The sequence below is a fragment of the Miniopterus schreibersii genome (assembly GCF_964146895.1).
Source record: "Miniopterus schreibersii genome assembly, chromosome: 9".
Taxonomy (NCBI): Eukaryota; Metazoa; Chordata; class Mammalia; order Chiroptera; family Miniopteridae; genus Miniopterus; species Miniopterus schreibersii.
The window spans coordinates 46,109,880-46,124,766 of record NC_138118.1 but is presented as its reverse complement, the minus strand read 5'-3'; the positions used below and the strand labels follow the sequence as shown (position 1 = coordinate 46,124,766).

General features: G+C 34.0%; 1 protein-coding gene across 1 annotated transcript in view; it reads right to left on the bottom strand.

Annotated features, from left to right (window-relative positions):
* FBXL13 (F-box and leucine rich repeat protein 13) overlaps nt 1–14,887 on the bottom strand; it is a 255,419-nt gene that overhangs the window by 205,386 nt on the left and 35,146 nt on the right. The window contains exons 5-7 of the mRNA XM_081147178.1: nt 13,801–13,955; nt 12,418–12,527; nt 9,777–9,944 (exon numbers count right to left, since the gene is read on the bottom strand). Coding sequence (XP_081003304.1) covers nt 9,777–9,944; nt 12,418–12,527; nt 13,801–13,955 — 433 coding nt within the window. The remainder of the gene's footprint in view (nt 1–9,776; nt 9,945–12,417; nt 12,528–13,800; nt 13,956–14,887) is intronic.

Below are 14,887 nucleotides of genomic sequence, written 5' to 3'. Positions count from 1 at the left end.
TTATAGAAGTATCAGAAGTGGAAGAGAATAAGCAATGGGTAGAGAATCTGTTTGAAGAAATAATGGCAGAAAACTTCCCAACCTGGTCAAGGAAAAAGTCACACAAGCTCAGGAGGTACAGAGAGGCTCAAGCAAGAAGAATTCAAAGAGGCCCACAACCAGACACATCATCATTAAAATGCCAAAAATTCAAGACAAAGAAAGAATCTTAAAGGCAGCTAGAGAAAAGCAATCTGTTACCTACAAAGGAGCTCCCAGAAGGCTGTCAGTTGACTTCTCATCAGAAACCCTACAGGCCGGAAGGGAATGGCATGAAGTATTCAAGGTAATGCAAAACAAGGATCTGAAACCAAAACTACTCTACCCAGCAAGGCTATCATTCAAAATAGATAGTGAAATAAAAGAGCTTCCCAGACAAAAAAAGGCTAAAGGAGTTTATCACCATCAAACCAGCACTGCAGAAAATGTTAAAGGGACTGCTGGAATAAGAAGTAGAAATAGAAGCATTACAAGAAATGTTAAAGGGACTGCTATAATAATAAGAAATAGAGAAACATAGGCATAAATAATTAAAATGGCAATAAATAAGGACTTATCAACAATAACCTTAAGAACTTTAATGGAGACATCAACAGCAATACAGTCATAGTCGTGGACTTTAACACCCACTGACTTCGCTGGATAGATCTTCCAGACAAAAAGTCAACACAGAAACAGTGACTCTAAATGGCACATTAGATCAGATGGATTTAATTAACGTTTCACTCCAAAAACTGCAGGATATACATTCCTCTCAAGTGCACATGGGTCATTCTCAAAGACAGACCACATGTTAGGACACAAAACAAGTCTCTACTCCTTCAAGAAGATTGAAATCATACCAAACATCGCAGATCACATTGGCATGAAATTAGAAATCAACTACAGTAAAAACACTCAAAAATATTCAAACACGTGGAGGCTAAATAGCATGGTATTAAACAATGAATGGGTTACCTATGAGATCTAGAAAGAAATCAAAAACTTCCTGGAAACAAATAAAAAATGAACACACAACAACCCAAAATCTACGGCACACAGTCAAAGCAGTCCCGAGAAGGAGAGGGAATTTCCTTAGCACTACAGGCCTATCTCAAAAAGCAAGAAAATTTTTTAATAAACTATCTAAACCTACAACTTAAAGAATTAAAAAGCTCCCTTGTGAAGCCATCCAGACCAGGGCTTCTGTTTGCTGGGAGTTTTTTTTTATTACTGCTTCAATTTCATCAGTTGATATTAGCCTATTCAGGTTTTCTGATTCTTCCTGATTTAGTTTTACATGATCTCACTCATATGTGGAATCTAATAAACAAAATAGACTGAGGAACAAAATAGATCCAGAAACATAGAAGCATGGAACAGACTGATGAATCTCAGTGGGAAGGCAGAGGTGGGGGAGTGGGTAGGGAGAGATTAATCAAAGAACTCAAGGACACAGACAATAGTGTGGTGAAGGCCTGGGGTGTGGGAGTGTGGATTCAGGGTGGAGGGGAACAATGCAGGGGGGAAAGGACACCTATAATACTTTCAACAATAAATATAAATTTAAAAATTAAAAATAAACTAGGCTACAAGGCTATTGTAATCAAAACAGCATGGTGCTGGCATAAAAAGAGGCACATTGATCAATGGGATAGAATAGAGAATCCAAAAATAAACTCACCTATATGGTCAATTAATCTATGACAAAGGAAGCAAGAATATACAATGGAGTAAAGACTGTCTCAGTGGTGTTGGGAAAACAGGACAGACACATGCAAAAGAATGGAATTGGGTCACTTCCTTACACCAAATACGAGAATAAACTCAAAGTGGATTAAAAATTTAATTGTAAGACTCAAACCCATAAAACTCCTAGAAGAAAATATAGGTAGTAAACTCTTTGGCATCACTCTTAGTAATATTATTTTATATATGCCTCCTTGGACTAGGAAAACAAAAGAAAAAATAAATAAAGGGGACTACATCATAACAAAAAGTTTTTACACAGCGAAGGAAACCTTCAGCAAAAAAAAAGAAAACGTCTTGAATGGTGGAAGATATTTGCCAATGATACATCTGATAAGGGGGTAATACTGATACTATATAAAAAATTCATTCAACTTAACACCAAAAAAATACATAACAAAAAAACAAGCTGATAAAAGAAATGGGCAGAGGACCCAAATAGACATTTCTCCAAAGACATACAGATGTCAAATAGATATATGAAAAGATGCTCAACATCACAAATCATCAGAGAGATGCAAATTAAAACCACAATGAGATATCACCTCACTCTTGTTAGAATGGCTACCATCAACAAATCAACAAAAAACAAGTGTTTTTAAGGATGTGGAGCAAAGGGAACCCTCATGTGCTGTTGATAGGAATGCAGATTGTTGCATCCACCGTGGAAAGCAGTATGGAAGATCCTCAAAAAATTAAAAATTAAACTACTATATAACCCAGCAATTTCACTTCTGGGTATTTATCAAAAAAACAAAACAAAACAAAACCCAAAACACTAATTCAAAAAGACATAGGCACGCCCTGGCCAGTGTTGCTCAGTTGGTTGTGCATCATCCAGTGCACCCAGAGGTTGCTGGTTCTATTCCAGGTCAGGGTACATGCCTGGGTTGCAGGCTTGATCCCAGGTAGGGGGCGTGCAGGAGGCAGCTCATTGATGTTGCACTCTCACGTTGATGTTCCTCTCTCTTTCTCTCTCTCTCTCTCCCCCCCTTCCTCTCTAAAAAAAAATTTAAAAACCTAAAAAAAAGCCTTAGCTGATTTGGCTCAGTGGCTAGAGCATTGACCTATGGACTTCAGGGTCCCGGGTTCCATTCCGGCCAAAGGCCATACCTCGGTTGCAGTCTCAATCCCCAGCCACAGTTGGGACGTGTGTGGGAGGCAACCAATCGATGTGTCTCTCTCACATCAATGTTTCTCTCTCCGTCTTTCTCTGTCTCTCTCTCTTCCACTCTCTCTGAAAAGCAATGGAAAAAATATCCTCAGGTGAGGATAAAAAAAAAAAAAGACACAGGCATCCCTAGGTTCATTGCAGCATTATTTACAATAGCCAAGCTATGGAAGCAACCTAAGTATCCATCAATGGATGAATGGGTAAAAAAGAAGTGGTACTTATATACAGTGAAACATTATTAAGCTATAGAAAGAATCAAATCTTGCCAGATCTTGCCAACATTTTGATGGTTGCCAGATTGGACGGGGGTTAAGAGGATGGGTGAAAAGGGTGAAGGAATTAAGATGTACAAATTGCCAGTTATGAAAACAGTATTGGAAGCCCTGAGCTCAGTTGGTTAGAGTGTCATCCCCATATGCCAAGGTTGCATGTTTAAGCTCGTCAGGGAACATACAAGAAGCAGCCAATGAATGCACAACTGGAACAACAAATCGACCTCTCTCTCTCTCTTTCTCTCCCTCCCTCTCTCCTTGAAAGCAATTAAAAACAGAAACAAAAACAAAAACCAGTCATGGTGATATAAAGTACAGCATAGGGCATATAGTCAATAATATTGTAATAACTATGTATGATGTCAGATAAGTACTAGACTTATTGATGTGATCACTTTGTAAGGTGTATAAAATGTCTAATTATTATGCTGTACATCTGAAACTAACATAATATAATATTGTATGTCAACTGTAATTAAAAATAAAATATATAAACAAATTATAGGGATAATAGAACTAGTAGACAAAAGTCTTTAAAACAGCTATTATATTCAACAATAAAGATAAATTTTTAAAAAACAGCTATTATAAAAATGTTCAAAGACTTAAAAGAAAAATGAACTTAATAAGGAGTGACGTGGAAATCTTTTAAATAAACCAAATAAAATTTTTAGAATAGTGAAAAAATTCCCTGGACAGTCAAAAAGGTGAAAAGGATAACCCAAGGGATGATGTTGGAGCCAAAGAGGGATGCGGAAGGTGTCCCTAAAGGGCAGGCAGAGTGGCATGTGAGAGCCTGAGCAGAACAAGGAGAGTAACCAAGGAAGGGAATCCTTGTGTACAGTACCAGGGGCCAAGTGGGATGTGGACAGTGGCTACGGGTCTGGAAGGAGGGTGCATAGCACTGGGTAAAGAGCCTATACAATATAGGGAAGGCATCCTCAAAGAGGGGCAGCCTATGCATGGGGGCAGCACCTGAATAGATAAGGAGGCATCTATGTAGGAAGGTGCTCAGGGCAGGTTTTTTAGCTCAAACAAACTTAGCAAGGCAACTTCATAGCGGGAAAGGCACCTGCACAGAATGTCAGAGCCCACGCGCTGTGAGGAAGGCCTCTACATAAGAGGGTGACCTGATAAGGGATGTCAAAGCCCAAGCAGGATGAGGAAGGTATCCACACAGGGAGGACACAAGGGCAGAAATGTGTGTGACTGGTTATATACAGGGGGAGTGAGCAAATAAGTAAATATATTAAGAATAATAAGAGCTGGGATTCTCACTGTTGGAGAAGGACATTGCAAATTGGAAAGGGAGAAAACTAGAAATGAGCCCTGTGGTGCTAAACTGGAACTGAAAGTATCCATGTGCAATTCAGGTTTTCAGTATGTAGAGGTATGTAGATATGGAAATAAATGTGCATATATTTGTGCTACTTATAGTCTCTAGTTATCTACTGAGAAAGAACTGGAGAAGTGTCACTCCAATGGCAATGAACACAGGTAGTGCTCAAATTTGGTTTCTATGTATAATTTTCATTAAAAAGGACTCAGGGAATCTTGCAGCAATGTGCAGCAAGGGAAGTGCAAGGAGAGCCTGGGACATCACGCTGTACTGCAAAGTAAGAAAGTGCTCAAAGGATGATGGTTGCATATAAAAAGGACACTGAAGGCAACTGGAAAGGACTCTTACGGTCCAAATCTGGGACATTTTGAACACTAAAATAAATAGTGATAGTAAAGGATTATACCCCATTGTAAAAATAGAAAGCCAGGAGCCCATGCTGATATAAATAAACTGAAAACTTGATGAGGAATGGGAATATTTATATAATTTTAAAGTAAGCGCCCACAAAATGCATATCAATTACAAAAGGGGGAACTGAATAGTAGAGACGCTGGGCAGCACCACCTTAATCAAGAGATCAAAGTGAACATCACCAATCATGGGCCAATCCAAATCCTGTGCCAGTGACACAATGCAGTGAGAGGAGCACAGCGTAATGTCTGATATTTCTTAGAAAAATGCATAAGCTCAATATATCCTTGAGGAAACTTAAAGCAAGCTCAGACTGAAAGATATTCTACAATAAAACTGGCCTAATCTTCATGTCAAGGTTATGAACACTAAAGAAAGACTAAGGACCAGTTGCAGACTGAATGACACCAGGGAGATGGGACAATCAACTGTTATGTGTGGTTCAGACTGGATCCGTTTGAATTACTGGGGGACATTACTAGGGCAAGTGGAGAAGCCTGAATTGGGTCTGAGGATTTTGATAGCTAACTATAAGAGAATGTTCTTGTTTATAGAAAATACACTGGTTATATTTAGGGTGATGGGGTATCATGTCAGCAACTTACTCTCAAATTGTTCTGGAAAAAAAGTTATTTGTACTGTACTTGCAACTTTTCTGTAAGTTTGAGATTGTTAAAAATAAAAATAGCCTTCTCTACCACCCCTGGTGCTGCTTGTGTGCTCGTTGGGTGTGAGTCTGGTATTTCTTTTGTAAAGTGGCAACTGAGCAGACTCTGGTGCTTGCCATGGCTAAGGAGAAATCAAAGGAAGGAGTCAAGACTGAAAACAAGGATCTCATTAATTTGAAGGTGGTGGGGCAGGATAGTTCTGTGGTGCAGTGTAAGATTCAGAGGCATACGCTACTTAATAAACTAATGAAAGTGTACTCTGAAAGACGGGGTTTGTCAATGAGGCAGAACAGAATCCAATTTGACGGGCAGCCAATCAATGAAACAGATGCACTTCACAGCTGGAAATGGAAGATGAAGATATAGCTGATATGTTCCAGCAGCAGAGAGGAGGTGTCTACTAAAAACAGAACCTGCTACTTTACTCCAGAACTCTGTTCCTCCAGACCAAGACATTCTCAATTACAAAACTGCAATTTGGTTCCACCACATCCTGACTACTACAGTATAGTTTTCTACATTCTTTCATTTTCCCCTTCCCCATTCTTTTGTTGTACATAAAGCAACTGATGTATGTGCAAAAAAAATTAAATTAACTATATATATATATATATATATATATATATATATATACACACTAGATAAAATATAATTGACTGTTTAAAACAAAAATAATAAATTATATTGTAGGGTTTATAAATACATAGAAATAAAATGCATGGCAATAACAGCATGAAGCACAGGAGAAGGAAAAGGAAAGCATACTCTTGATAGGTTCTTATATGTGAAGTGGTAAAAAACTATTTGAAAGCATAATTTGTAATAAGTTGAAAATGCATATTGTAATCCCTTGTGCAGCCAGTGATAAAATAAACAAAGAAACAGTAGTAGTCAAAGGTATAGAAATCCAAAGACAAAAAAACAGATACATAACTGTAGGAAGGAGTGTGATATGGCTTAGAAAAACAGCTAAAAATTGCATATTAGTATGACCCAAAAAGAGAAATAATTAGAGCAACATAGATAGACTTTATTACATAAAGTTTTAAAAGTTCTCTCATCAAAAGACTCCACGGGCAAAATTGAAAGCAAACATTGGGGAGGGAGGGGCAGGAATCTCAAATATATTCCAGGCTAAGGGTTCTTATTACCAATATGTAAAGAGCTATTACAAACTAGTAAGAAGATTATAGGAATTCAAATTTTAAGATAAATAAGATATGAGCAGGCAATTTATAAAAAAGGAATAATGGGCAAAAAAAAATTTATCCTAACTTCATGCTATACATAAAGTGCAAGATTAGATATAGATAGATGATATAGATAGATATAGATAGATGATAGATAGATAGATTATAGATAGATAGATGATAGATGATAGATAGATAGATAGATGATAGAAGATAGATAGATAGATAGATAGATAGATAGATAGATAGATAGATGATAGATAGATAGATAGATAGATAGATAGATAGATAGATAGATGATAGATAGATGATAGATAGATGATAGATAGATAGATAGATAGATGATAGATAGATAGATAGATAGATGATAGATAGATAGATAGATAGATAGATGATAGATAGATAGATAGATAGATAGATAGATAGATAGATAGATAGATAGATAGATAGATGATAGATATAGATATAGATAGATAGATGATAGATATAGATAGATGATAGATAGATAGATGATAGATATAGATAGATAGATAGATAGATGATAGATAGATGATAGATAGATAGATAGATAGATAGATAGATAGATAGATAGATGATAGATAGATGATAGATAGATGATAGATAGATAGATATAGATTAGATATAGATAGATGATAGATAGATAGATAGATAGATAGATAGATAGATAGATAGATAGATGATGATAGATAGATAGATAGATAGATAGATAGATAGATAGATAGATAGATAGATGATAGATAGATAGATAGATGATAGATGATGATAGATAGATAGATAGATAGATATAGATAGATAGATAGATAGATAGATAGATAGATAGATGATAGATAGATAGATAGATATAGATAGATAGATATAGATAGATAGATAGATGATAGATGATAGATAGATAGATGATAGATAGATAGATAGATAGATATAGATAGATAGATAGATAGATAGATAGATAGATAGATAGATAGATAGATGATAGATATAGATAGATAGATAGATAGATGATGATGATAGATGATAGATAGATAGATAGATTAGATAGATAGATAGATAGATAGATAGATAGATAGATAGATAGATAGATAGATAGATGATAGATAGATGATAGATGATAGATAGATGATAGATGATAGATGATAGATAGATAGATAGATAGATAGATAGATGATAGATAGATGATAGATAGATAGATAGATGATAGATAGATATAGATAGATAGATAGATAGATAGATAGATGATAGATAGATGATAGATAGATAGATGATAGATAGATAGATTAGATAGATAGATAGATAGATAGATGATAGATGATAGATGATAGATAGATAGATAGATAGATGATAGATAGATAGATAGATAGATAGATAGATAGATAGATAGATAGATGATAGATAGATAGATAGATGATTGATAGATAGATAGATAGATGATAGATAGATAGATGATAGATGATAGATAGATAGATAGATGATAGATAGATGATAGATAGATAGATAGATAGATAGATGATAGATGATAGATAGATAGATAGATAGATAGATAGATAGATAGATAGATGATAGATGATAGATAGATAGATAGATAGATAGATAGATGATAGATAGATAGATAGATAGATAGATGATAGATAGATGATAGATAGATAGATGATAGATGATAGATAGATAGATATAGATAGATAGATAGATAGATAGATAGATAGATAGATGATAGATAGATAGATAGATAGATAGATAGATGATAGATAGATAGATAGATAGATAGATGATAGATAGATAGATGATAGATAGATAGATAGATGATAGATAGATAGATGATAGATGATAGATAGATAGATAGATGATAGATAGATAGATAGATAGATAGATGATAGATGATAGATAGATAGATAGATAGATAGATAGATAGATAGATAGATAGATAGATAGATGATAGATAGATAGATAGATGATAGATGATAGATAGATAGATAGATAGATAGATAGATAGATAGATAGATAGATAGATAGATAGATAGATAGATGATAGATAGATATAGATAGATAGATGATAGATAGATAGATGATAGAGATATAGATGATATAGAAAGATATAGGCAGATGATAGATATAGATTATATAGGTTATATAGATACAGATAGATATAGCTAGATATAGATAGGTGATATAGATACAGGTAGAGATTATATAGATATAGAGATTATATAGATGATATACATATAATAGATATATAGATCTTGTCCCCAAAAATAACGTGCTCAATTCTGTACATTTAAAAGAGTGGATTTAATACATGGGATTTGACAATGTAAAGCTGCCATCAACCAGAATAAGGTACTATTTTATAACTCTTCTGCCATCTCTCAGGTAGACCCAAACAGTGAAAATTACTTATCCATCAAAATAGGACAGAATATAACCAGTATTTGGAATTATGGTTTATTTTTCATAGATCAACTCAATGAGTTATAAGATATAGATACATGATTCTTGTTTTTATGAATTCACAATCTAAGGAAGAAAAATGATATGCATAAATATTTTAACTAACTGAAAGTTGCAATAAGACAAGCCCATGCACATTCCAGAGTGGAGGCATAACATTAAGACTAAAAGATTAGAAATTAGAGATTAACAGGAAAGCGTTGGGTATCTAAAATCTGTTGCACCTTAAATGACAATATATGTTTGAAGGAGAAAGAAAAAACATTCCTTTCATTCTAATTTCCTATAGCTTTAATTTCTCCATTTTTGATTATTATATTTATCTGGTAGCCATCCAAATGGATAACCTCCAAAAAATGAGATAGCCCACAGCTAATTTTAAAAAATATATTTCCTCAAAATATGGCTTCCATCATCCATGTAAGGTTCATAAAACCACTCTTTAAACAAACATTGTGAAAATAACTAGTTAAGATATAAATTCATACAAACCTGTAATACTGCTCTTTCTGGTAATAGTGAAATGTCACATTCATAAATCTCACTTACAGAAGAGTCTCCAGACAGACTTTGTTTAGGAGAAATTAATTGTTCTTCAGCAGCTCTTTTGTATTTTATCCTGTTTCTCCATTTTTTCAATTGAAGTTCATGTTTTAATATCTGCCATGAAAACAATTTAGAAATTCCATGGAATTGTTGCAAGGGTTAAATGAGATGATATATATATAAAGCACAAAGCTTGACACAATGATAGCATCTATTAAACATTATTATCATCAGTACATAAAATATCATTATCCAGAGCATATTTAATAATCTCTGAACCATTAAAGCATTATAGATCATTTACATCAGTGGTCATACAACATTGGCACAGGCATCCACCTGAAAATGTGGTCTATCCTCCTTTTTAATAAACAAAGAAGCTGAAGCCCACAGTGTCAAGATTCTGGTAATAATAGAACCTGTATTTGGGGCATAAAGGGAGGGAGGGAGCATGGAAACTAAAAGGAGAGTCAGAAAGAAGGAATTTGGGGATTTGCTTGACTTATCATTACAAAAAGTCCCAATTTTAACTTTCCATAGAGTCCTGAAAACTGCATAATAAAGGAAAAAACCTTTAGGGTAAATAAGTGTTTCACCCATTCACACACACACACACAATCTTGTTTTAATATATAGGGTGTCCTCCAAAAATGTATACACAGCTGATCACTCACTTAATTTTCACTCCTTTTCAGGTTCAACTGATTGAAATATGGGTGAAGCCAGACTAAGATTTAAACAAAGAAAATTTATCCTAAAGTTCCACTAGACTTTTTTAGGGGGATACATAAAAAATAAAGTTTATAGTTCAAAACCAGCAACCGTTGACGAATTGAAGGCACACGAATACAGAACGAAATGATTCTTGATGCTTCACATTATCAGCAGTGCCTGGACCAGAGTGGTCATCAGTTTGAAAATGGGCATTGACAAAAAAAATTATTCGTTTCTGTAGATTCTTTTAAATTTTGAAAATGAACTGTATGTTAATAAATGCTAACTTTATAATCATTCAAAGTGTGCAGACATTTTTGGGGACACCCTGTATATATGTATCAGAGCCTCAGGAAGAGCACGTGTTGCAGAACTAGCCCACAGAAATGTCCCCTGACCCTCACCCTGGACACAGACATCCTCACTCCACCTAAGCTCGTGCAGAATGGCTGTGAGGCCAACAAGTCACATAGCTAGAAGAAAAGGTGTTGTCTAGGTACCCAATTAACTATACTATAATCCACATCCACATTAAGGGTAATGTTATTATTTTTATATATAATATGCATTATTATATATTAATATATATTAACTGTGTGCAAAACATTATGTTCAGTGTGTGGAGATGCTTAAGAGAACAACATTCCTCTCAGGGATGTTCAGTTTAAGGGGCAGATTGGTCACATACAGTTACCTATTTCCCCATTAGACAATCAATGATCAGACATGGGGATCTGGGGTCAAAATTCTATCTTAGGACACAAAGTGGTGGAAAACACTGATTGAGCAGACTTAAAACAGTGGTACCCAAAGTATAACTGTTTAATTGGCAAGGTTAAAAGTATAGTCCACAAAAGGCAAAAGCTAGGAGATATCCTGCATTCAATATCAGTAGATGATAAACTTCTAGGAAGCAAGAACTATGCTTTAGGCATCTCATAGCTACCACAGACTCTAGCAACATTTCAAGCAATATGTGAGTAATAAATATTTTCCTACTCTCTTCTCATAAGTGTGTAGTATCATCAGTCTCAACATCTGAACCAGTTTGGGGTGGGAAGCATTGATTTTGCCTTCCTCAGAGGCAACCTCAAAACAGAGGGTTTAATTTCTCCCTATTTTTCTCTTTCCTTTTTATCTTGAATTTTCATTTCAAAGAATATTAATAAAGCATTTCCTACTAAACAATGTAACTACAAAATTTTCCAGCATCTTTTTATGTATAACCCAAGGAATTCCTGTGAATATTTTAAAACATTAAATAATAATATATTTATAGCTTAACCAAACTAGAGATATTTTTAAGTTTGGAGGAGTTTGCTTGGGTCCTCTATTTTAATTGCTTTAATTGCTAGTGGGTGTCCCAGGTAAGAATGATCATTTAAGCTTAGCAATTCAGTAATTTTAAAAATAATTTGATATTAAGATTATAATGTATTAAATTGGATATTGAAAAAGAATAAATAGCAATTTAATCTTATCTAGAAAAAATAAATTTATCCCATCTTTATCATTTATTTCTCTATTATAATCACATCCAATAGTTTCTCTTCCATTTTAGACATCTATATCCATCTAAATACTTGCTTAAACAAAATTCTTAGTATCTTTCTCAATAAACTTAGACAAAATGTTAAACGATTTTTCCTTGACGTTTATAGTTGAAATGAAACAACAGAATTTATTAGGAAATCTTTTGGGTAGCTGAAGTGAAATTTAAATTATTAAGTTAAAAGAGTAAGGACCCCCCGTCAAAAGCACATAACAGTTGAGATTTTAGTATTTTCCACACATAGCATTATCATCTGAGGCAATGTTAATATAACAGCAAAATTCAGTTTCTAAAAAAAATTAAGTTTCCAATATACCATACCAGATAATTTTCTCTCTCTTGACACTTAAGTCTTGCTTTATCCCTCCATTTAGTTAGTATGATTATTAGCCTGTTACACTGGAATATCTGTTGTATCCGCAATAGTGTATCTGAAGAAAATTTATTAGATTACAGTATATAGTTAAAGATGTTTCCAAAATAAGTGTTTAATATTCTATCATGAACCAATGTTGTGTCTAATAGTTTTTGTTTTATTTTAATTACATCTGAAATTAATTACTTTTTACAGCAGTAGATAGTACTCCTGAGACTTTATTACCTGTAAACATCAACTTTTCCCTTAGAAATTAAGACATAATAAATGTAATAAAATGTCAAAATATATATATCACTTCTTACTCAAACAAATCTGTTCTTTACGAAACCAGAACTTCCAAATTTATTCATAGAAATACAATAATGAAGTAGTATTTTGAATTAGTTAAATGTCCTATGATTAAATAGATTGCCCCATATATATTTTTTTAACCAAGAGTCCAAAGTTTAAATACAGGGGCCAAGAAGGAGAATGATTAAGGCAGACCTGGAGACACCATGGCATTGGCTTCTTTAGAGCACATTCCCCTTATGTTTTAAAACCTTCAGAGGATCAACTGAGAGCAGCCATCAAAAGGCAATGATTCTCTATGATTTGCAGCAGCCACAGACAAATCAGAATCTGGTGAGCTGGACAAAATCTAAGCAAAAGGCTGTAGTTCTCTATCCCTGCTCTTAAGATTACCTATATTATAACCATCAAGGATTTACAACCATCAAGGATTTAAGCAAAAGAAATTTATTTTTCTTTAGGTTTCCTCATGTATCCCTAAATGCAATATCTACACAGAATACAAAGCTCTCTACAAAAAATTGTCAATTTTGGTACCTATCTATAATATACCAGCTCTTCATGATGTAAAAAAAGCTAATAGTAGATCCTTATTTATATTTATATTTGTGTGTACATCACAAAAATACATTCAGAATTTTATTTAAAATATGCCTTGAGACAAATCTTAATATTTTAAATTAGTGGTTTTATATTTAATGAAAATTCTCTAGACATAAAAATAATTTCTCAATAGAGACAGACTCATAGAGAGCAGGCTGACAGCTGGGGAGGGGGGGGAGGTTGCTGCAGGGTGGAGGGATTGAGAAGAGAAAGAACTCATGGACACGGACAACCGTGTGGTGATTACAGGGTGTGGGTGGAGGTATAGGAAAGTATAGGAGGAATAAATGGTGATGGAAAAAATAAAATATATATATTTTAAAATAGCACTAGTAATAAATTCTTTAGTATAAACTATGCTTAACTGTTAAGTGTTTTTATTCTTTGAATACAAGAATACAGAAAATAATTGCTACTATGTAAGGATTTACCTTTAAGTTGTTCTTTTTGATCTTTCACATAAGAGTGCCAGTGACAAAATATGTATTTTTGAAGTCTGAAATTGTCATATTTTGTTGCTTTTTCCATTTTTTTAGCCAGAATGTCATCTTCACTTGTGCGAGGTATTGCTATGTCTTTCCAACTACTATAGGCAGAAAATAGAAAAAATAATATTTTAATGTTATGGCAATAACACTAAATAAATCGAGAGGGAGAAAAAGTAATACCTCTTTTACTTCCTCAAAAACCACAGCATAGAAAGAAATCATTAAATTACTTTTATTGCTTAATTTCTAGGCAGTCCCTGCATTCCCTTTGAGCTTGCACTTCCCTTTTCCACATTTCTGAAGCCCAGAAAACTCTTAAATACAAAAGTGTTTTTCCATAACCTATGTAGAGGCAAAACTAGACCTGGCCTAGGGTAATTTTGCATCACAATTTCTGCATCTGGCACATGGCTGTTCATAGTCTTTCTTCATTTCACTCAGAGTAAAAATATATATTTTTCACACTGTAGAAATACTAATACATTCAAATATATTTCATTACAATGTGCCACCCAGACACCAGTAAAGATGTTATATAACAAACATAGTATGTGCGGAGATCACCTTTCTAAAAAAATTTTTTTAAGGAACCAAAATTCCAAAACATATATGGCTCCAAGGGTTTCATATAAGGGAATTATGGACTTATATTTTCAATTTTAGAGTTTTATTTACTTTTTAACGTTTTTATTTATTTTAGAGAGAAGGAGAGAGAGAAACATCAACAATAAGAGAGAGTCATTGATCCGCTGCCTCCTGCACACCTCCTGCTGGGATTGAGCTCGCAGCCCGGATATGTGCCCTGACCAGGAATCAAATTGCAGTCTCCTGGGTCATAGGTCAATGTTCAACCATTGAGTCACACCAGCCAGGCAGGAGTTTTATTTTTTAAAAAAAGACAAAGTGATACCTTGAAGAAATAAAGAACATATTTTAAGTAAGTATAAACCAATTAAGCATAAAATACATAATAAAAATGGCAGAAAGACAATTACATAGACAAAATCAGCACAACTGGCCAAAAGTGAGT